The 24245-nt window shown below is 33.4% G+C and overlaps 3 protein-coding genes across 3 annotated transcripts; 1 reads left to right on the top strand and 2 right to left on the bottom strand.

The window, feature by feature from the left end:
• Window positions 1–3740: 3740 nt before the first annotated feature.
• On the top strand, window positions 3741–6470 carry KING1 (SNF1-related protein kinase regulatory subunit gamma 1). Its single transcript, XM_085737986.1, has 6 exons — window positions 3741–3951; window positions 4228–4400; window positions 4719–4898; window positions 4998–5273; window positions 5487–5650; window positions 5912–6470. Exons 1-6 carry the CDS (start codon window positions 3744–3746, stop codon window positions 6207–6209), a joined length of 1299 nt encoding a protein of 432 aa, XP_085594112.1. The 5' UTR covers window positions 3741–3743; the 3' UTR covers window positions 6210–6470.
• Window positions 6471–8369: 1899 nt separating this feature from the next.
• EXO70F1 (exocyst subunit exo70 family protein F1) lies at window positions 8370–10770 on the bottom strand. Its single transcript, XM_085737985.1, has one exon. The coding sequence runs from the start codon at window positions 10687–10689 to the stop codon at window positions 8614–8616; it is 2076 nt and encodes a 691-aa protein (XP_085594111.1). The 5' UTR covers window positions 10690–10770; the 3' UTR covers window positions 8370–8613.
• Window positions 10771–17797: 7027 nt separating this feature from the next.
• LOC146901594 (putative inactive purple acid phosphatase 27) lies at window positions 17798–23431 on the bottom strand. The gene is made up of 12 exons (XM_085737984.1): window positions 23213–23431; window positions 23031–23122; window positions 22515–22584; window positions 22302–22424; window positions 22072–22164; window positions 21607–21736; window positions 20675–20756; window positions 20456–20588; window positions 19709–19914; window positions 19489–19614; window positions 19088–19397; window positions 17798–18456 (listed from the first exon to the last, which is right to left on the bottom strand). Exons 1-12 carry the CDS (start codon window positions 23423–23425, stop codon window positions 18151–18153), a joined length of 1884 nt encoding a protein of 627 aa, XP_085594110.1. The 5' UTR covers window positions 23426–23431; the 3' UTR covers window positions 17798–18150.
• Window positions 23432–24245: the final 814 nt, after the last annotated feature.

The following is a 24245-nucleotide window of genomic DNA, read 5'->3' as shown; positions in this document are numbered from 1 at the left end:
TAAGTTGTCTTGTAAGTTCATCTCCATCATATTTAGGGGAATGCATAAAAACCTATTCACCCATAACCATAAATCCGGTGAATCAGAAAGAAAAAAGAAAAACAAACAATTTTTAATTTTAATTGACCCAGTCCATTAATTAAAAAAAGAAAAAAGGATTGGTTACCCTTAAATGCAAAAATAACCAAAGCAAACACACATTTACTCATAAACAATATTCTAAAAAAACAGAGACTCGTAAATGCAACTCCAAACTGTTCGTCTTTTTGCATGGACAAGACGAAGAGACTCATAAACGCATTTGTAGAAACACAACTTCGAACAATTCGTCTATGTGCCTAGACAAGCCTAACAGATTTCCACGTTGAGGGTGGAAAATTGAGTTGTCAACAGGGATTAGATTTCGATCGTAGCTATAGAAGGTAAAGATGCAGCTTATTTGCTTGCTTATCATGACCCGGGTACTTCAACTCAAGGAGTTGTATCTTGAAAATATTGATTTAACTTTTTTTAATTCAAAACTAAAATTAAAAAATATTGTTGTATTGCTATCCGAATCTTTTCATTAAGTAAACCAATTGTTTAATATACAATTTAATTCCAATTTTTTGCTAAAAAATAATAATTCCAATTCAATTCGGTCCATTTCTATTTTGGCTCATGTGGGTTGGACCGTTTAGAGCGTGAGTTATACGACTTAAATCCACAAATTTACGGGTTGGCATGTTAACCCGTCTAACTTTTATTTTATATAATTGATATCACCGTAAGTGCACGGTTTTTATGTTGTAGTAAAGTATAGACCCTACAGATACCTGTGAATATTAAGGTAGCCTTTTTATTCTCCTAAGTGTGCAAATAAATAAAATATTTTTTGTATTTTCAGATGCAAGATGATTGGAAAATGATTTGATATTTGTTTTAAAAATATGTAATGATGGAAAGTGTATCAGAATCATCGAAGTTCATTGTTGTAAAGAACAATCCAAATCTTATTCCTTTCTTTTACCTCGAATATGCATGTCTAAGGATAAAATATTCACTACTGTTTTCTATCTCTAGTAATAAAGAATTGCCTCACCAACAAGATTACTTATTCCCATGGCTAACCTTATTGATAATGACCGCTAAGCTTGAATACCCATTTGTACATCCCAAAAAGTCTTTGGCTATTCTCATGTTTCAAACATTTTGTTTAACCTTATATTTCCAACAACTTACGTTCATTTTCATTTATCAGTAGGTTGCCTAAGATTTTAGTGAATTAAGATCTTTCAATCTTCTCATTATCAACTTCAGCTCTCGTTCCTTCATTGATAACATCGATAAATGATTGTTAGATCTTGTTGTGCTTAAGTTAATCTAACTTGGCCAACCAAGCTCTAACAACCACACTATAATTCTATTTGAAAAGCAAGATCTTTCCACAAAGAAGATTTAGATATTTAGCAAACAAGATCTTTCCATAAAGAAGATTTAATAAAGATTTAGCCTATAAACTTTGTCCATTTGATTCATATAACGATATGGTAGTTTGGAAAGTGGCATTCTCATAAAACGCGTCGATTTCCCTCAATGGCTCACATTGTTTGAAGGGAAGAGATGCTAAGATCTCATGACTTGGAAAATATGAAAAGAAATCAACAAAATTATCCTGATTCTATTTCTGAGTAAGGTTGATTGAGATGGTAAGAGATATCTTTCAGCTTAACAACTGGTCTTTAATTCGATTTCAATACTTAAATGTAGTAGTGTTAAATCACTTTAGAGAGAGTTTTGTACCCGATTTGAGATATAAACATATGTAGTTGTGCGTAGATTTGACACTTGTTCACAAAAAATAGGTCATGCTAATTGTATCCATATAACACTTGTTAAGAAAAAAAAGAAGTAAATTTTGTATATTTCCTAAACAATATAAGTAGTCACGATATTGTCATGATGTTGTGGTGTTTGTGGCGACGACGCAACAACAAAGTGTGGGTGGGTCAGCTGAATCCTATTACTATGTCGTCCATCTCGCGCGAGATGCTCTTATTCAATGGCAGTCAATTCCCGTTATGAAAAATATGTAATGATGGAAAGTGCATCGGAATCATGGAGTTCAGTGTTATAATAAAGAACAATCCAAATCTTATTAAGTTTAATGTTGACGGAGCTTTTTTTGTTGATCAACGATGCTTTAGTATTAGTATGTGAATTTGGAATTCTTATGGCCATTTTATTAAAGCTTTAACGAAATGGTATGATGGTTTCCTCTCCGATAAAAACAGAGGCATTGGACTCGTGTGGTGCCATCTTTTGGCTTGCTCAACTGGGACTATCAAAGATGCAAATTGAGCTAGATTGTAAGTTAGTGGTAGACATCATTGTTCAAAAGACAAGTAAATTGTATTACCCAAATTTAACGAAGTTGTCAAAATTGTATACTCGTCACTATATCTTTAATTTGAATCTATCATATATTACATTTATCGTGTCGTCCATAGTTTTACTAATGTGCCAAAATTATATGAGTTATTTTTTTGGTATGAATTATTGTTGGTAAAAGAAAAAAAGCAAAACAATAATCATGGAAGGAGTGGTGGTCAAAGGTATTGTTCCTATCCTCACCTCTCTCAATTTGAATTAAAAATTAAAAATAATGGCACTTGACTGTCTAAACTAGATAATGATATTATTTCTATCTTGAAAATAATAGATTGACACGCCATCTCCACTCCACATCACAGTGAGAGTGAGCGTTATCAGTGACTCGGTATCAATAATTATGTACTAAGCTCAAACAAATACAAGCATAACCTAACAAAGGGTCCTATTTCCAGATTGATTGGTCTTGTGCCTTTAAATTAATTCTGTATCTAAAACAATTTGTATCTTTCAATTTTACGGTCAAATTCAAGTTAATTATAATTCCTATCCCAAATATTCCCGAATCATGTTTATAAGTGAACATCTGAGTCATTAAGCTTAGTTTAGTGAAAGTGCTAAAGTGACAAAAGAATTATTATATTAATATTATTAATTAAACTATTATAAGACCTAAGGTTTATTTTCATTTTTACTCCACCAAACTCCCTTAAATATTAAGGATTATGTAAGTGGGACGTGACTCATTAAAATAAATAATTTCAATAAGAACTTTAGAGTTGATACATGTAATCAATGAGGTGTAAGATATAAAAAGCAACCAATAATTATCATATTTTAGAATAACAAATATTTTTTGAGCATAATTGCTTTATCAATATCAATAATCATCCATAGTTTTTTCTTTTGTTGCAATAATCAAATCAATGAATAGTTTATTACAAGTAGCATGATCAAATCAAATCAATTCTATGTGCTGCGCAAAACACTCTCCGGCTCATATTAGTGTAGCACACCCTTGTGGCCCATAGTAAAAACCGGATAAGAATGTGTTTCCATAATCAATTACAAATTTGGATAAGTATTGCGAATAGTATGGAGCACGTAACCATTCACGTTGACCACTGTAGTAAAATCAAACATAACATGTTACATCATCATAACCGTACACGCTTCCTTAATATAACCAAAATATGAAAATCAAAGGTGAATAACTCAGGTGTAGTGTAGGACACTAGTTTCAAATGTTTTAGTAGATTTTAAGATCCTATTTTTCAGTTTATTATTATGGGACAATGTGTTAGGAGTAGTAAAGGGAAAAAGACAAAAACATAGAGATCTTATAATATTGTCATCATCATCATCAATTCATCATGCAGTTACACAGAGAGAGAAAAGAAGAGGGAATAATGGCAATGGCTACAATGAGAGAGATGCCAAGGAGCCCAGAAGCCAAACTTGGGATGAGAGTTGAAGATCTATGGGATGTTCAAGAGGCACAATTAAGTCCTAATGACAAACTTAATGCTTGTTTTGAAAGCATACCTGTTTCTGCTTTTCCTTTGCCTGCTAAAAACCAAGGTAGTTTAGTGTGTATCTATGTATGTGTGTGTGATTTTGATTGAATAAAAAAAAAGTGATTTTGATCACACCCAGATGAAAATTATGTGCATGTTTAGTATCACGATAGTTTATCAGAATCATGGTGAGTCACCGTGATTCTGACAAACCAACCAATTGTGGTACCAAACATGCATGTGTGAGTAATTGAGGTGTTATTGTGTGTGTGTCCTTTTATGGTTTATGTCTTTTTTGGGTTTGTTCTAAAAGTGTGAATTTTATGTTTTGTTTGTACAGAAATTGAAATAAAATCAGATGCTACCTTGGCTGAAGCTGTGAAAATATTGGCACGTCACAATATTCTGAGTGCACCTGTTGTGGATGTTGATGCACCTGAAGATGCTAGTTGGATTGATAGATACATCGGAATAGTTGAGTTTGCTGGAATTGTTGTATGGATTTTGCATCAGGTTAGATACTTATGTCACTTGTCAATTCAATTATTTCACTTTCAGAATAAAAATGAGGAAAAGATCAAAAGGCATATGAATCTGAAACTTGCAATCAATTTTTGTACTTTATATATTTATTTTAATTTTAAACTTGTCTAGTTTAACTGTTATGTCTTTGATATGAATTTAATATATGTACTTTTTGTTGGTAGAAGGATGAATTTAATACATGGCAGTGTTTTCAATTCTAAAAATGATATGATACCTGTTCTATTGAAGTGATTTTCTTAGATGCTTCAATTTCACACTAAGCTAATGTGATAATGTTGTTGGCAGTCTGAACCTCCATCCCCTAGGAGTCCATCCACTCCAACCAGTGCAAGTGCTATTGCAGCCGCAGCAAACGGAAATACTTTTGCTCGAGAACTCGAAGCCTTAGGCCTCGGATCTGCAGCGACAACTTCTGGAAACTTTTTCGAGGATCTTACTTCTTCTGAACTTTATAAGAACACCAAGGTTGTTTTGCAATGTCTAAATTTCTTTCAAGTGATTCTTCTTCCAGCTACTAATGAGTTTGTATTTAGTTATTTAAGTAGCTAACTTTTTCGCAAACAGGTTCGAGATATTTCAGGGACATTCCGATGGGCTCCGTTTCTTGCTTTGGAGAGATCAAACTCATTTCTAACCATGCTCTTGCTGCTTTCTAAGTACAAAATGAAGAGTGTTCCTGTGGTAGACTTGGGTGCTGGTACAATTGATAACATCATCACACAACCCGCCGTGATTCATATGTTGGCAGAATGTGCCGGACTTCAATGGTTCGAAAGTTGGGGAACCAAGGAACTATCTGATGTTGGTCTTCCCCTTGTGACGCCAAAACAGATCATCAAGGTGTGTACTATATAATATAAGCCCTCATTGCATTGAACCTTGTCAAGTATGAATTCTGCATAATTCTAGTGCATACAGAGAAAAATGCTACCCTACATTTCTTAAATGTGTGTGCATATATGGAAAATGCTAGTTATTTCATATTCCCCTTTCAAGTAAAGTAAGCTTGTTGATCTTGATGAACTTGACAATGGATTATTTCATTCTTTTCAGGTTTATGAGGATGAACCAGTCCTTCAAGCATTTAAAGAGATGAGGAAAAAGAGGGTTGGAGGGGTGCCTGTAATCAAAAGAGGTGGCACCACGGCAGTTGGTAATATAAGCTTGCGAGATGTTCAATTCTTGCTAACTGCCCCAGAAATCTATCATGATTATAGGTATGTCACCACAGAGGTTTTAAATTGTGATTCGCAGTTGCGCCACAATCCTTGATTTTGCTGAGAAATGTTGTTAAATATGGCTGATGCGGCCTCAATCACGGTCAAAGACATCAAAAACCTTGCGTCACGACCTGAATTGTGGATGCGGACCTTTTATTAGAACTGTGTCTAGACCACATTGCTGATATCTTTTTTCTTTCTTTAGCTGTTATATCTGTTTCATTACTTCATACTCATTGGATGTTCACATTTTGACAGAACTATTACAGTGAAGGACTTCCTGACCTCCGTTAGAAGCTACTTGGAGAAGAATAAAAACGCATTCCCAATGTCAAGTGAATTCATTACATGCAAAAGGGACTGTACAGTGAAAGAGTTGATTCAATTGCTTGACAAAGAGCAAATTCATAGGGTCTATGTTGTGGACGATGATGGGAACCTTGAAGGACTAATCACACTAAGAGATATCATCTCAAGGCTAGTACATGAACCCCACGGCTATTTTGGTGATTTCTTTGATGGTGTTCTCCCGCTACCTGCTAATAGCAGGGTTTAACAGACATGGCATCAAGAAAGAATAACTTTCTCTTGCAGAGATTTTTTGTTTTTGTTTTTGAAATAATTCTTCAGAGGAAAAGTAAAAAATATGTATTTATCTTCAGGTTGAAGATGTGTATCTAGGTCTTTGTAATGTGTAGACAGTTTGCAAGTTACTTGCACCTGTTTTAACTAATGTTAGAATGGGACTTTTATGTACTGTAAATTCTGGTGTAACCATAAGTTCTGTCAAACTTTGAGTTGTTTTCGTTGTCTTCAATTCGTGTTTTTGTTCACCTTATTATGACTAGCGGAAAGACTGACACGCATCTATCCACATTTTTCTTTTGTATTTTGTTTTTTATGTATTATAAAATATTTTTACTTCAGTTAAATTCAATTTATGTGCTTTTCACTTTAAATTTGAAAATAAGTTTAGATTATTAAGGATAAATTTGTAGAAAAATAATATTCAACATAGTTAATTTTCAGATTTTCTATAATTTTGACATACTGTTAAGATTTAAATTTGCAAAAGAATTTAATTTATTAAGTTAATTTTGTCCAGCAAAACTCCGACCAAAAGTTAGTAATTAACTTTCGAATTCCTTTTATATAACGGAAAATGCTCACAAGTGATGGTATAAATTTTGAAAGGGTCTTGCTAACCAGTGCCCTCAGGTATAAATTATGCTCACAAGGGATGGTAATTAACTTTCGAATTCCTTTCATAAAAACTTATTTGTTTTGGATGCTACTATTGTCCTTGAAGCACTAGTTAGCATTATGCATTTTGAAAGGGTCTTGCTAACCCCCGTGCGTCAAAAGGTGAATGGTTTTTTTAGGCTTAAGTTGAATGGTAGTCTTTGTTGGTGGCTGGAAACAGACAAAAGATAATATCCCAAGTTCCAACACGACAAAAAAGAAACCCATTATTTGCGGGGGTCGGTTTGGAACGTATCCCAATTGGAACTTGTGTTTTGCACTTGTTAGTTTGACGTAGGAAGTTGACAAAAACAAAGAAAATGAAAAGGTTAAGGTACGAAAACAAAGGGAAAATATAGGAAAACTACACTAGCGTACTCATTGAAAACCAGTTACTTAGCGTGTGCTTAGCCAAAAGTTAAGTTTCATCACATGCTCAAATCAAGCAACTCTTCCCGTTTAGGCTGGCCAAGCCTGAAGTGTAATGATTTTCAAGAGACAAAATTAGCATTTCTGTTTTAGTCATTTATGGACAGTGTAAGTGCAAAGTAATACCTGAATCAAACTATCTATTGCCAGCAAACATGACAAGAATTTCAATAATTAAAAATTGACTAACTAACTAAACACGAGTCAAATCGAATTGGACAACTTTCAGTATAATTCACCACTGCTGTATTGAACAATACTAAAAAATCATATAAACAATAGCAGAGAAAATTTACAACTGATATAGTTTCAGAATGTGTTTGTCGGATCACTGGTACAATATCATGGTGTCTCAACACAGGCGTATGACAGAAGAGTATGAAGTACGCTTGTTAGAGAGCTGAATTCGAGGGACCAAAATAAACACAAATCATCATAAGTTTGTTTCTTTTGCAGATTTATTGTATGGTAAGCCACAGCAAATTAGCATATACACATAGCTAGAGCCTAGAGCTACAAATTACAATACAACAAAGGCACACAAACTATTGCAGAAAAAGACACACAAAAGTGGCATCTAACAGTGCTGATGGTAGATGCTAGAAGATTGCACGATCAGAAAACGTATAAACAATAACATCTTTTTTGCATGGGCACATAACTTCCGACATGCAATATGACGAATAATTCGGTTCTCTGAGTTTCAGACAATGCCATAATAACAGTTGATCTATTGCATTGATTCTTCTTGGATATTCAACATCATTTTGACAAACATCTAAGCCTTTTCAAATGAGCAAATTTTAATGTTTTGAGTAGATCCAGTTTCTGGCACATGTCTTATTTCCTCTTTCCTCACTTCAATTATTATCAGCTAAACATAAGATATGCACAGACAACATGGTATCTGTCGGAGCAGGTAAGAAAATCACAGTTCATTCATATAGAAAATTGAAAATAATGCAAATTGCAGATATGTAATTTACATGAGAATCGGATCATAGTTCAAGGCAGCAGCTATTAGTATGACTGTATGAGAGAACTATTTCAACAAGTATAATGATTGCCGATAACAGCATAAATAAGTTGTGCAAGACACTAGACTTATGAATATATACAAAGATATTACAGTATTCGCAGGAGAAAAATCCAATTCTAACATTAAGACCCTGTAAAATAAACAGCTATCCAGGTACAAGATAGATATGCATGACACAAACTTTTTCAACTAATCCTGATAAAATGAGTTCACCTGTCAAAACTCAAAAGCATATTATCTTATAATTATTCTATGTACTCTTTCTCCTTATGTGATGTAATACAGCAGGTGATCCTTCAAATAAATCTAATAAATAAGTCTCTAGATCCTCTGGTACATACTTGATGTATTTGCCTGCATGTCTTCCCTCCAGCTGACCGCTAAACCTCCCCATAAACGAGCGGTATGCAGGTATCACCTTCTCTGATATATTTATTCGCATCTCTTCACGAAGCTGGTCATCGGGTACCTTCCAAGCTGTCTGAACCCTGTATATATCTTCAAAACACGCGTTGAAATTCTTGAATCTCTCCTTCAAAGCCATCCTTGATGCATTATTAGAGCTCCCTCCAACCCCTTCATCCCTCAAACAAGCCAAGGCCTTGCTCCAACAGGCTCTAAGGTACCCCGTAGCATACTGCCGTACCTGACCGCGGCGCTTACGAACCCAATTATCCCCCAAAACCTCTATAAGATCTGAGTCCTTCACTTTACGCACCAGGTAATGCAGATTGTTCATCAAAAACACCTGCTGCAATGCATGGTCTTCGTAAAGTTTTGATTTTTCCTCAAGATTGTGCTCAAGTTCAGACATCAACAACAATATCTGTCGTCCTAGAGGGGACAAAGCTTCTAACTGGGACTCATCACCACCCAAATCATTTTTAAAGTGATAAAGAGCCTCTTCACTGATTTCCAAAAGCGAATCCATAGCATCGCTATAATCCACAAGCAGTTTCAGGTAATTCATCACATAACGAGGCAAAGGATGAACATCCCCAGTTATAACCGGCCTTCTGGAAGTCTCATTCCGAATACAACTCTCAAACTCAGCAAACGTCCCTTTCACAGCCTCCCCAAGTCCTCTAAGCACACCCTTCGCCTCAGTAATCACAAACTCATCCGTAACAATATCCTCCAATTCAGGCAAAGCATCTCTCAGAACCTCATACATATCCAAAATCCTAAACAGCTTCTCCGGCGACCTCTTACAAATGGCAACTGCTTCGCCAAAATTCAACAACATCATAACACAACCTTTAGCTGTTTCATTGAAACACATCTCCTTCACATCCTCCAGATCACCGAAAAGACTATCACATAGCCTCTTCTCCCCACTCAACAAAACCCTAACAACGACCTTAACAGCTTGCACCCAATTCTTCATCCTCTCATCCAAACTCTTCCACTCAAACTTCTGCACCTCTTCAATACTCAATTTCTCAACTCCCAGAATTGCCAAACACTCAACCAACGCGTCACGACGAACGCTACTATAAACCTGCAAACACTCCCTCTCATATCCAGACCTAACCATCCGATCAATAATATCTTTCAAATTCAAAATTGATTCAGGACGAACCAAATCAACAAACAAATCATCACCAAGACTAACACCACGTTCATGAAACCTATGAGAACCAGGATCACCCACATCACCAAAACTCCCAGAATTATCATCAAACCCACCGGCACCGTCCTGCGAACTGAAAGACATCGAACTCCTCCTATTAGTACTACACCGGCTAACAGCATCCGGCGGAACAGTATTACAAATCAACACATGTCGAAGCTCATCCTCGAGCCTCGACATGGCAACTTGGATCGCGTTATCAGCACGATCCAATATAATCTTACCGGTTTTTCCAGCGGAATTAATCGGCGGCGAGATCGTGAAGTGTTCCATCCACTGAATAATCTCATCAACAGCGTTGAAATAGACTTCAGGATCATTCGGAGGATCGAAAAGCGAAGTTGATTGACGAGAAGACTCGGTGGATAACGAAGAATCATTGAGTATGACTTTCTCCGCAGCTTCGAATCGGTCAAGGTCTTCGTCGTCGTCGTCGTCGGATTTGGAAGATTTGGAATCGTCGCCGTTGATAAGGTCGGTGATACCGGAGAGACGGTTGTCGAAGGTGGAGAAGATTAAGAGCATGTCTTCACGATCTTCTTTGGGAGCTTTTAGGCTTTTGAGGATCTGTTGTGCTGTAGCGAGAACTCGATCGTCTCCACCGGCACCGGTGGCTCCGCCGCCGCCGTGGTTGGTGGTGGTGGCGGCCATAGGAAGAATCGAATTAGGGTTTTGTATTGGATTTTGGGTCATAGAAGAAGAAGAAGTGTGTGTGATGAATGAATGTTTAAGAAATGAAAATAGAATAGAATGGAAGAAATGTTTGTGAGAATTATTCTCGGATATGTCAGAATATTTTTATTTATAATTTTAATTTTTATATTTTTTTGTAGGAGATGATTGGGGCAGTTAGGTGTTGTTTGGAAATGGGATGAAAGAAAAAAACTTTAGGAAGAGAAAGAAGCTATTGTGTTGTTTTGTGTTGGCTTGGCCGGCTACCTTGCTTGGAATTTGAAGCCTTACAACTAAAATCAGTTTTCAAGTAAAATCAGTTTTACCTCTAAAATAAGTAAAATCTGTTTTAAAAAATTATTTTATTTATAATTAATTTTTGTTATTGTAGAAGCATCTAGACAAAAAACAATTCTAGTCACAATTTCAAATAAATTTTATTTAAGCATATACAATTTTTTTTCGACAAATTTGAGCATATATACATGAATACTAAAATTTAAATGAAAAATAAATTAATCACATCACCTAATATCATTTTTTTAACTTCTTTTCATGGAATTTCCTTTTTAAATTTTAGCAATTATATGTATGTATTCAGATTAAATTTATTTGGAATCGTGACTATTTTAGAGTCGCTCTTAAACGATATGCGTTTTGGTTTGTCATTTGGATCGTAAGACAAAGTTACCTTATGAATCACGCGCCGGAAAAATCTTCCACGATTTTGCTTTAAAATGGGTGACAAATATTCAGGTCTTACTTTGACTATATTATTAAATGAAATAATTTCTTTTAATGTGCATATGGAATCAAATTAAATTTCACCAAAAAAAGGAAATAAATTAATTTTTTGGATTTTGTTTTGAATAAAGAATATTATTTATATATTTTCTCATTTATGAAAAAAAAGAGGATTATAAAATAGTGATTCTATATTTTTTTTTGTAAATTAATATAATAAAATAGTTTGTCTAACATGTGCAATTAAAGTAACTAAAAATAGAAACTATTTATTGGAAAAACAACAATTATTTATTAAAAAATTATATATTTAATATAAAATACACAAATTTCAATACATACTACTATTACTTTAAACTTCTTAACATTTGCAAATTTGCATATGATAGAAAAATCCATAATATAGTGATTCTAAAGAAGGTTGTGGATTGTTGCAACAGATGCGACAATGAAATCTCCGAGTTTGGAGCAATAATTGATGAGTATAGCAGATGTTGTAACTTTTTTTTTTTTAAACTTTAAGGTTGAGTTTAATCCGAGACAAGCGAACAAGGTTGTTCATACTCTCGTCTAAGAGGCCACTTTCTTAGTTAGTCCCCATGTTTTTAATGATGTACCACCTTGTGTTTGGACATTGACTTCTAATGAAAAGCTATAAGCTATTTTTCATAAGCTGAAGCTCAATCCAAACGGGGCCCAAATAAATAATTTATGATCAATTTTGCTCCGAAATCACCTCATTAGATAATTTTCCCCCTTCTTTTTTAGGTAAATAGGTGATTTTCACATATATTACTTTTTCTTTCATATACTTCTGTGATTTTGTCGTCTTGATGCGGTTTTTTTTATTAGCCATCTTGGTGCAATGTTTTTTTGGTTCAAGTTGAAATATTAGTTTTAATTTGGTGTATACTCAATTAGCGACTTTGTTGTTGCCAACGTTCGAGATACGGAGGCATAAGTATTTTTAACATGATTATGAATTTTTTATGTTTTTATGTTACTAACATGAATGTTATGAGTTTCTTAGCATATTCATTTTTTTAGTAGAATAAATTCATCTTTTTTGTTTTTAGAGACTTAGATTTGCAATATATTGATGTAATTTATCAATTTAAATGAATAATATAATTTATTTTTAGTATAAAAAATAATACAAAAAGAATTTTAAATGCATTTTCAAAAACAATTTTATAAAGTTAGAATCACATCACAAAATATATAATGTAATAATTATATTATAGTCAATTCTTAATTAAATGAGAAAAGGAGCTTCATAAATTGTGAAATAATTTTCTCATATATTTTTTTTATTATTATAAAGTCAAATTAAAAATCTTCTAATAATTTATTGTAAAATTGTTTTAAATTTTTTTTAAGAATTTCATTCATCACAAAAAATAGTCAATAAATTTTTCAACAAGTAATAAAAATTGTAAAGGTAATTTTTTTTTAAATGCTCAAATGAAATTAAGGGTTAAATAAGTTCTTCACCACAAAATAATAACCAAATTTTGTTTCCATCCTCTTAAGAAAAGAGCATGTTTGCATCTTTATAAAAAAAAAATTAGCATTTTTTTAATTAACCTTAAAATTTTATATTTTTTACAAGCATGTTTAAAAAATTATAAAATGTTATTTTACAAAACCTTATTTTTTTTTTCGAGGAAATGATTTCTAAACCTAATTTTTGAGTTTATTTTTTCCCGAGTAACTTTTCATGATGTTTTAACCCGTCTTAAAAAATCATTAAATTTTTTTAAGGATAATTATACAAAATTGAATTTAGCAGGGAGCCAGGGACTAAAACTGTATCCTAGTTTTTTTTATTTGGAACACAAACATGCTATTTTTTTTATGAGGACGAAAAAGAAAATCTGAAAATTTTTTAGTGATTAAAAAATTATTTAACCCTAAAATTAATTTATACCACCACAAAGTTTTTTTTCCAACATTTTAAACGCTACCATCCATAATCAATCAAAATTTCATCCAATTCACGTTTGTGAATTTTTTGTTATTTCAATGAAAATAATAAATAATATAAAAATATATATTAAATGTTTTAGAGTATCTTTTTATTTTTTAGATTACATGTTTTAAAGTATCTTTATAAATTCATAAAAAATTGGTTAAAAAAAATCATAAATAAAGAATTGTAAGGGGGTGTATTTGATTGAGGTTTTAAAAGACAATATTTGTTTGAGAAGTTAATTGGTTGAAAGTCTTTACCAAAAGACTTAACGCAACAACAAAAAAATAGAACAAATAATAATGAAAATCAAACTAAACAACCAAGCAACAACAAATTCAATCAAAATTTAAATTCTAACATTTAAATTAAATTTTACTCCATCCGTTTCAAAATGAGTGTCGCTTTAGTCAAAAAAATTTGTTTCAAAATGAATGTCACTTTCAGTTTCTAATGCAATAATAACTTTTTGGGAAATGTTAATTTGTGCCCTCAAGGCACAAGTTAATGATTCAAATAGGGAAATAATTTATTGAAATGTGTGTATTTAATTTAATCTTTAACTTTTTAATCAATTAAATGTACAAACTTTTATAGAATATTTCTTCTTTTAGATTTCTTAACATGTGTCTTAAGTACACAAGTTAACACTACTCTAACTTTTTATTTACAATTGTACCCTCCAATTAATACTCTGCACACTACTTCTAAAGTATTACTTTTAAAACTAACCAATAGTTAATAAGGATAGTTTGGTAAAATAATCATTCTCTTTCTTTTAATCATTGCATTTCTTAATATGTGTGTAAACACCTAAAACGACACTCATTTTGAAACGGACGGAGTAGTATTTTAAATGCTAGCACTTGAATTTACCGCCCGAATCAAACTACTTCGAGTTTGAATGAATCGGTTCAGGTTGGACCTGAACTTGAACGAGTTTAGGTAAAATACAAATTGGTTTGGATGACCGGGTTGATTGGATCAGTTGGACCGTGAACACCCCTAAACAAAATGCATTACTTATACCATCTAAAAACATTTTTTTTATTGTGGTGTAAAACAATCTCCACTTAAAATGCTCTAATATCCGGGTTGATTGGGTCAGTTGGACCGTGAACACCCCTAAACAAAATGCATTATTTATACCATCTAAAAACATTTTTTTTATTGTGGTGTAAAACAATCTCCACTTAAAATGCTCTAATATTCAAGATTTTGATAGAGGTTGCACGAGTTAAAATTTCAACAAAATCACATTATTGGCTAAACCCAATAAAGTTGGGATTGAAATTTGTATACGGAATTAGACAGGCACATTTGTGTCGGCTAAAACTGAATTGTTTAAACCAAATTGCGAGGTATATGTTGATGAAGCTTCAGGACTTTTAACTGCTTTATAATGGGTTCTATGCGATGAATTTTAGGACCCATAGACTTTGAGCTTGATGTCAAAAAGATAGTTGATATTTTCTCATCTTCTAAACATGATATCACCAAGTTTGGGATGGTTATTAAAAAATATAAGACAAGTGTTTAGTTTGTTCAAAGACAAGCAAATGACACAAATTGTAAGTTAGTTTAAGTCAATCACATTATCAGCTAGTTTTGATATAACATATTGTATTGAACATATTTTAATTTTAATTTTGTTTTAGAAGACATTTTGATTTTTTTTTTTTGTGTACGGGGTTTGAACCTTAAACCTTGTCCTTGCCAACCATTAATCCAAACATGGTAGAAATAAAACGCACCCTTGGTTCTCGAAATCAATTCCAGTTTAGAAACTTCGAAATCATATTCTAAATTTTGAAGTGTGAATTGAAACCTCTTTCATTGACATGACACCCCAACTAATTTTGGGGCAAAGTTGATTCAGTCAAACAGATTGACCACCCAACGAATGAACGAAACATGCAGATTTAAATTTTAATTACTCATATTGTTTATATATGAGTTGACCATTGATTGATTGAAGGCTTTTCATTCGATCTCTTTATTAAACTTCTCATTAATCAATCAACTTGCTGGTGAATGTCTATCTCGTTTTTATATTCCGCATTAGTTGCAATTTTATTCTAATCAACCGGTAAAGTTGTTTCTCAATTTTTTTTTTTTTGAGCAAGTTGTTTCTCAATTAAAAAACCCAGTAAATTGTTTCACACTAACACTAGCAAAGAATTATATATTCACCAAAAGGAACAAAAAAAGCTAGAAAGTGGAAATCATATTCGAATTTCTAAAAATTGGCGGTATATGATTTTAAATTAAATTCTTTCACAAAAAAAAAGATTGTAAATTAAATATTTAAAAGAAAAATTAAAAATAACTGTAATATCAACATATACGTATCTCACATCACATGGATAGTTTGATATGTGAGCTAAATGACGCACCGAATGCATTTTATAAAAGAAGTACAATGGAGAATGAATATGATGTGATGCAAGAGTCAATTGAAATTCTACAATTCATTGCAAAAAATATAGAAAGAGATTTTAGGAAAAAAGAAATGAGTTTTAAAGGTGGAGACAAGAAACATATAGGAAGAACATTCAGAGAATAAATTCTCGTACAGTGGTACATGGTTTGAACGCCAAAAACTAACATAACCACTAATTTATCATTTGCGTATATAAATATAAATAAGTCTTAGATTTTATATTGGATCTAACTCATCCTTACAATATCTAAGATACGCCGAACTAAATATACCCCTTCAAATCCAACCCAACGAAGGTGTTGGAGGTTGCAACGAAGGTAGTCTGCAGCCCAAATGCCCGTATTAGGCGACTAGGGGTGGACCGCAGTAAAGGTGAAATCTGCAAGACACCCTCTCACGCTTGAGACCAATGGAAGCTTGGACCAATGGGCCTGAAGCGTGGATGATGTGGGAATCCCAACGACAAATCTAGGAGGATAGTCCCGAATACCATCTTAAAATTTGCAATTGGTTCTAAAATAATATCACAAAACTGGTTTATAAGGTGATAAATGTGCATGCTTTATAAACACTATACTATATATGTTATATTTCTAAACGATGTGAGACTAAATTCACCCCTTCATACCCAACAAAATTAAAAACAATAATGAACTCTTGACCATACATAATTAAAAACAATATAAATAAAATGTAGAAACTGATATAAATAAAATCATAAAAATTCGAAAATTGCTGAAGTTCCAGTTAAAAAAAGAAAAGAAAAACTTGATGACGTTTTGTTGTTAATATAAACAGAAAAAAATGTGATGTAAAACTGCTATAAATAGAAAAGGTTATTCTAAAAGCTTTCTAAACATCTTTTTCATTGGCTGAAGCCTAGAACTAAAAAAAAGTTGATGAAGTTTTTTCCGATACCACTGTAAACAGAAAAAGGGTCATTTACGCTAGTAATAATTACGAAGGTGTTCCCATTTGAAGCAGTCCAAGGGCATGACATCTCTTCCCCTAGATAAGACGTCCCATTCTTTAGGTCATTGTCCTGGCCGTTGGCCATCAAAGATACTACTAGTATCAACTACCACGAAGCCATGAATGAATATCTCAATTTTCAAATAATACTAAAAGGGCCTTCTAATCATGGAGCATGACTTTAATACACTCTCTCACGCCCAACATTATTGAGCATGATACGAAAACCAAATAGCAGGTGGTACAATGAATCTTGAATCAGAATTTTATACGGTTTTAGAATTTGTGGTTGAGTCTAACACAACCCCACAAAACTTGTTTTTGACTTGTGATACGAGATTGTCCCACCTATAAACACGTATCAAGCCATCTCTCATCTCTTCAACTGTGAGACTCGTTTAACATAATGCCATGATTTAAATGGATTTTCTAAACTGCAACAACAGTCAAATCTCAACATAGATTACTATTTTTAACAAAGTCAATGAATAATTTTCAATTCTAACATGATTTAAAAAATTGTAAATACGGATAAGGTTGCATATTTGGCAAACAGGCAACATCATATTCCAGCCTATTCTATTTCCGGAACTTCCCTATAGTTGTCACTTTTCACATGTTTGGTTTTTTTGGTTAGGTTAGCTACTAAAAGCCAAAAACTTGGTTTCCAAATCGGTATTTCCTAGGAACCTCACTTTATTGATATCGAAAACTCCCTCACATCAATGAGATAGTTCTATATCAAGCCCTACACAAATTCTCAAACTATTTGCATCACTGTGACGTTTGACAGAATTTATCATGGTTGTGAACGTGTCTAATCCTGCAGCTATTTGCCCTTGAAAGTTGTAAGCCTCAACGCGTTATTATTAGATAATCACAAGATCATGATCCCAAACAGCTAGCCATTGTTTATATTACAGTATTAATTTGGTCTCTACTATTGTAACTACATAATCTAACATGTACCATAATATGAAATGTACTACAGGATAAGCTTCCTCCTTGCAATAGGTGCAACTTCATTATCACAAATTGTAAATGTTTCAGCTATCAGAAAATGTTATTTATTGGCAATAATTTTTGTACATAAACAGAGAGAAAAAGGAAAACTGCATAAACTTTTATGAGTATAATAATAAAGGTGCCGTTTCTTTCGAGTAGACATCCTCTTTATTTCTCAAAAGAATGAGAAATTGAGAACTCTACATAGTAGTACTATAATTTAGGGTGTATAAAGACCTAATGTATTATGTATGCTGATTCTAGCAATGTCCGTCTTAATACGTCTGAACCAAAATAATGAAGTACTCAATTTCTTTTGAAAAATGGAGACGATCTACGCATCAGTTCAAGATGCTAAAGTAGTTGCTTCGCAACTGTCATGCACACATGCCAAGACATCTTTGTAATCCCTTGAAACGGTAAAAGAGTCATAAACATTTCCATTGCTACTTTTCTTGTATTCAAAGAGGAGGGATGAATGGTTGAATGCTGTCAACTTGACAAACCCGAAGTCATAGTCTCTGTAAAGACTCCACTTTGGAGTTACTTGGCTGAAATTGGACAAGTGGCTGCCTGCTCCTCCCACAACAACATGAATTGTTCCATTCACAATGCCGGAATAATGCGACTTTTCTGTATTCACACATTGATTCTGCATATGTGTTTGGTTCATCAGAAAGTTAGCATTAGCATGGGAGTAATTAAAATAAAAACTCACCAATGAAACAGAAGGAATTAGAGTAAATAGGCAATTCAGTCCTTGACATTGTAAGTGCCAATCAATCTAGTCTCTCAAATTTGTGAAATAGCAAAACTAGTCCCTTAACTTGAACAGCATCAGTTAATTCATTCATTTTCCAAATTTAGCAAAACAATTTTGAAGGTTCTATCTTCTATGTTTGTCTTGATGTAGCAAGAGACTATTTAAATCAATATGCAGGTCTTTCTTTGGTTTTTATTGATGTTTATAAAGAAATATGTTAGTGAAGTGACTAAATTGATTGATTTTCTTCAATTTAAGGGAGGAATTTGCTATTTCCTAAATTCGAGGAACTAAATTGATCGACCGTCACAATTGTGAGGATCAAAATGCTCATTTACTTGAAGGAATTATAATAGTTTATGCAAGATGAACAAGCATCAATCCATAGATCACTTCAACAATTACAAGACGAAGAAAAACACACCGTAAGATAAATTGTGGACCTATCAAACATGCAAGTTGGTTGAAATTTAAGAAAATAAAATAAAAAATTGATTGCATATATGACTATTGTCCTTACCTGATAAACGGGGCATGTCCTTTCGTAGTTATGGACATGGCCATAAAATGCAATATCTACTTTGTATTTCTGCCAAAGTCTCTGCAAACTTTCCCTTCCCATTGGCTCTGCAAATGACCCTTCCATTCCATACCAAAAGTCCGAGGAATAACCAAGCACACGATGAGCGGCGAAGATTAACCACGGTTGTTTTTGTCTGTCTACTGTTGCAAGACAATGCTCGATGAATTTGTACTGTTCAGATCCTTCTCGCCAATCATGTTCAGTGTCAGCTATGCAGAAGCGAAACATGCCATAATCCGTTGCATACCTGAAAGATCAGAATCTTGTTCATACTACAACTTGGATATACAATATTAGAACCACATACTTATTCGAATCTTTCATGAAACTGAATTTACCAAAACTTTGCTCTGTTTTCAGCTGGAACATAAAACATGGTCTCAGCCAAAACTCCACACTCGCCGCCTGAATCTGTAACGTCATAAAAGGATCCTGAGTTGGGCCAATCACGTTCATGATTACCACTGCAGGATGATTGCAATCATTATTCAATATACAAGTAACAACTTAATCTAATTCACATGCCAATGTTATAAGTCATGGACAATAAAAACAAACCTGGCAATCATATATGGTACTGTTGATGCGATTGGTTTCACTTGAGCTGTGAATTGGTCCCACTGTGAGATGTATCCGTTTGCATATGTTATATCTCCTATGTGGAAAACAATGTCTATATTTTTTAAATCCTCGATAAGCCGGTCAGTCGTGTTAAGTGACCCAGGTTGGTAGTTGCTATACTCATTTGAACCATCACGCTCGGCCTGAAACACATTAAGCAAAAGAAATTTATTGAAATTATTGTAAAATTTATTTAAAGCTTATCTTTATGACTTTTTGAGATGCACGGTCACTTATTAAATTATTGCAATCAAATTATTTTTATCATTTTTTATTTGCTTTCTAAGATTCTTTTTAATGGATGATATATAAAGGATGTTGTTAATATTGTAAGCCAATATTGATCAATCAGCTGGTAGTATTGTTGAGCCAATTGATCTTCAAAATTATATTGAAGATATTTTGAGTACATTTTTCATGTAGAATAATCAATATATATAGATCTATTCTACACTGAAAAATTCTAGTATCTAGTATGGTACAAGGTTCAATCTTTTGTCTGAAGAGATATTTGATTATCCTACACCAAAAGGTTGAGATATTCAGTGGTAAAAATCCTTACTTTGCTGAATCAAAAATTTGCCAAAAGATTGCACCTGGTAGCATACTAGATTCTTTCTCAAAGACAGTTTCCGACAATCTTCCTTCTCGATATAAATTGTATTTTGAAAAGATTCATATTACCTTCCCCATGTCACCAAATATGACAACACGTTGCAGTGAGTCCTGTCCAGGATAAGGCGATGACTTGAATGAATATTTCTTGCTCCAAATGTACGAACTGTTAGGCAAAAGATGACCTAATCGGTATGTATACCTGAAAAAAGTATTTAAGAAAGCTATAAAACAGACTCTGCAGTTCCCCATTGTTTTATGGACATAAATGGATTTCTGAATGCATACACTAAATTAGGCCACAGATTTTTGAGAAAACTTGTGTGTATGAAACCAGGGTCACGCCAACCAACAGTTCGTGCAGGTGAACCTGCAGAGTGAGAATAGCATAAGAACCACATTATGCAGTATAGCTACAAATGAAATGGAGCCTACTCTCAGTTTCTAATGAAAGAGATCCATTTCCAAGACAATAAAAAAAAAGCAGCAATACAGAGTTTCTAACATATAGAAAAGATATGATTAACATTCCAGCATTTGAACCCACTTGGGTTGGCCTGGTGGTATTGGCTTGGGACCTGGGAGTGTGCTCGTCCTCGAGGTCTCAGGTTCGATTCTCTCCGGTGTCAATTTGGGTGGGCTAATTTAGCTTCTTAAAAAAAAAAAAATTCCAGCATTTGATTCCAGGGGAACAATGAAGAAATAGTTTATGATAAAACATCGTCAAAAAACATTAATCACAAAAAATAAAATAAATAGAAACAAGATTTGATGGCGATTCAAACAGGAGAAGCATTACTGCCATGGGATGACTTCTGTTTAGTGAAGCCTCATGCCTACTTCTGTAAGAAGTTGGATTTTTTTATTCTTTTGTTTCTTATGCCTTTGCACATTCTGTTTCATAAGGAGTCACTCTAGTATAATTTTCTAAAAACTATGTTTTTGCTCCTTCATATATATGCTATAGGGAACATTATAGGGGCCTTAGAGAGGAGGGAAAATGTATATAAACCTCATGACATCAGTTTATTCAGTTTTAGATCAATTAATGATCATGATGGCTCTTAGCAAGTTCATCAAATTGCAGAATGTCACACCGAAATTCAGTTGATCATGTCATGCAATAAAGATACCAAGTATATTAAATACTAACTGGATTAGGCTGTATATGTGACAATAATCCAATGTGAAGCCATGCTAAGAAAATTAATAAACCATACCACACATGCTGTTACGACCAAATGTCAATGTTCCAGCAGGACTTTGCACAGGCGTTTTTCCCTCAGGACCCCATTCAACGAACGGTGTAGCTTCATTTATGTCATATCCACTTGTCCATGTAACTGTCATCTGCACAACACATTAACAACAATACCTGAAATCACTGCATAGCTGTAATAGACATAGTGGTTCCACCGTTCCAGAATGTTCAAACTGTAAAGTGACATAAATTCCTATTCCTACAGTATCAGGTCAAACATAGAAAGTCCAATGACACCCTTATATAACTCTATCATTATTGGTGGGTGTGTGCTCAAAATTTATTAACTCTAGATTGCGTGTTGCAAAGAACTTGCTAGTTTTAACTTGACGCGTCATATAATAAAGGAACTGCATCACAGTAATGAATACTATTATTTTGGTGAGCATAATGTCAAGGAAATCAAGAATAAAAACAAACTTACTTCATCCCAAGACTTCCCTTGAGCAAGGCGAGGATATAAAGGCGCTTTAGGATTGGCAAATGATATGAAATTGGAAACCGCCACAAGTTTAGGCTGCAGTGCTTAGTCATATGATTAATAGTTAGCAAACGATATCATCATACACATATTCTGAATGAAGATAGGCTAGTTTGAAATCAAGTAGCATATTATAACAAATATGTGAACAAATGAAAGAGTCCCAAACATACATTTGATATTCCGCCTGAAAATAGCGCATAGGAGAAATCTGCACGTTGATTGATCAACTGAAATCTCAAAGAAGCTTTTCCTGTCTTGGTATAGCGTGAGTTTGAGTAATTTGCGAACTTGTACTGGTACAAAGATTCAACTGAATTACATTAGTAATGCACAACTTAGAAAGCTAAATCAAACATGTACAGAGATTGATTAACAACATATACCTTTATTGGGGCTGAGCATATGTATGGAATCTGTTCTTTTGGATCATTTACAGGTGGACAGGCTGACGAACTGCCATCGGAAAAAAAAATGTCATTTAGTCAGTCAAATTAGTTCTTCAAATTGGCAAAATATCATTTCAGTCCCTTAAATTGAACAATGTTAGTCAATTTAGTCATTTTTCCAAATTTAGCACCACTATGTTACTAAAGTTTTATATCTGTCTGCTGAAAAAGACTATTCAAGTCAATATGCATGTCTTTCATTGGTTTTCATGGATGTTTTACTAAAGAGACCAAATTGACTGCCTTTCTTCAATTTAAGAGACCAAATTGCTACATATTTCACAAATTTGATCACTAAATTGCTCGATCCTTACAGTTTCGAGGATGAAAATGCTGATTTTCTAGTTCTTTTAGCATTAACTACATGTGCATATATTAAAACTAAGCAAAAATTCTATAAAAATTCATCATCATGATAAACGAAAGAAAGAAAGATAGATAGATATGCATTACTTGAAATTTGCAGGAGAGAAAACTCCAACCCAATCATCAACAGAGGGATCAGGAAAATCAATATCAACGGTCACCCATTGAGTATCCTCACCCTAAAATCAAAGCACACAACACAACGAGTCAACTAAAAAACAACGAAAGTCAATAGTTGAAAATTTTACTAAGTTTAATGTTATTGTCACCTTAGTGCCGAGGATAGAAGGAGTGGCTGTAACTGAGGCATTACTGTGAAGTGAAACAACGGTTTTGTGAACGGCAATTTTGGAGAGTGGTTGTTCACCGAATCCATTAGCATGAGCAGAACACAAAACGATGTTTGAGTTGAGTAACAACCATGCTAAGGTTGCTACTAGAACAATCATGTTGTGTTTGTGCCTTATGCTCTCTTGTTTCATTTCGTTGAACTCAAGAGAGGTTGGGATCGAATTAAAATATGAGTTAAAAGATACCTATAATTACATAGTATATTCCACTTTGACTTTCTTACCATGATTGTGCTATGATTGTTTGTGTGTTGTTCACTCAAAATAATCGATTACTCCATCCGTTTCAAAATATAAAATATAAGCAAAATTCACTTTTTGCTTATATTTTGAAATGGAGGGACTAGAAAATTTTGTTGGTTTTCTTTTGAGGAAAAACTCCAATTTTTGTTTTATTTTTGAAGGGTTCTCTCAATTTATTTAAAGAAATAATTTTTTTTTGGTAGTGACCGAGATTTGAACCCCGGACCTTGCATACTTTATGTATTGTCCAAAACAACTGAGCTAAGTTCACGAAAACATTTAAAGAAATAATCTATTTAGGACGAACAACTTTCTAATATAAGTTTTAGATGAAAATGTTTTTAACCTTTAATAAATGACTTAATAGCAGTTTTGGCCCCTAAGTATCAGGAAATTGCGATTTTGGCCCTCTAACAAAATAAAATACAATCCAGCCCCTTAAGTATTGTCCCTTTTGCAGTTTTGGTCCCCACGTCAATTTTGACAAAGTTACTGCTGACGTGGACACCACGTGTGTAATTTTTTTTAATTAAAAAAATAAAAAATAATTATTTTTTAGTAAGTAAAAAAAATTAAAAATAAAAAATTACACACGTGGCGTTCACGTCAGCATTGACTTGGTCAAAATTGACTTGGGGAGCCAAAACTGCAAAAGGGACAATACTTAAGGGGCTGGATTGTATTTTATTTTGTTAAGGGGCAAAAATCG

Source organism: Medicago sativa, chromosome 8 (genome assembly GCF_051527215.1).
Source record: "Medicago sativa cultivar Bolivia chromosome 8, Bolivia_mono, whole genome shotgun sequence".
Taxonomy (NCBI): domain Eukaryota; kingdom Viridiplantae; phylum Streptophyta; class Magnoliopsida; order Fabales; family Fabaceae; genus Medicago; species Medicago sativa.
The sequence above is the reverse complement of the archived record's forward strand: the minus strand, read 5'-3'. Positions and strand labels throughout refer to the sequence as shown.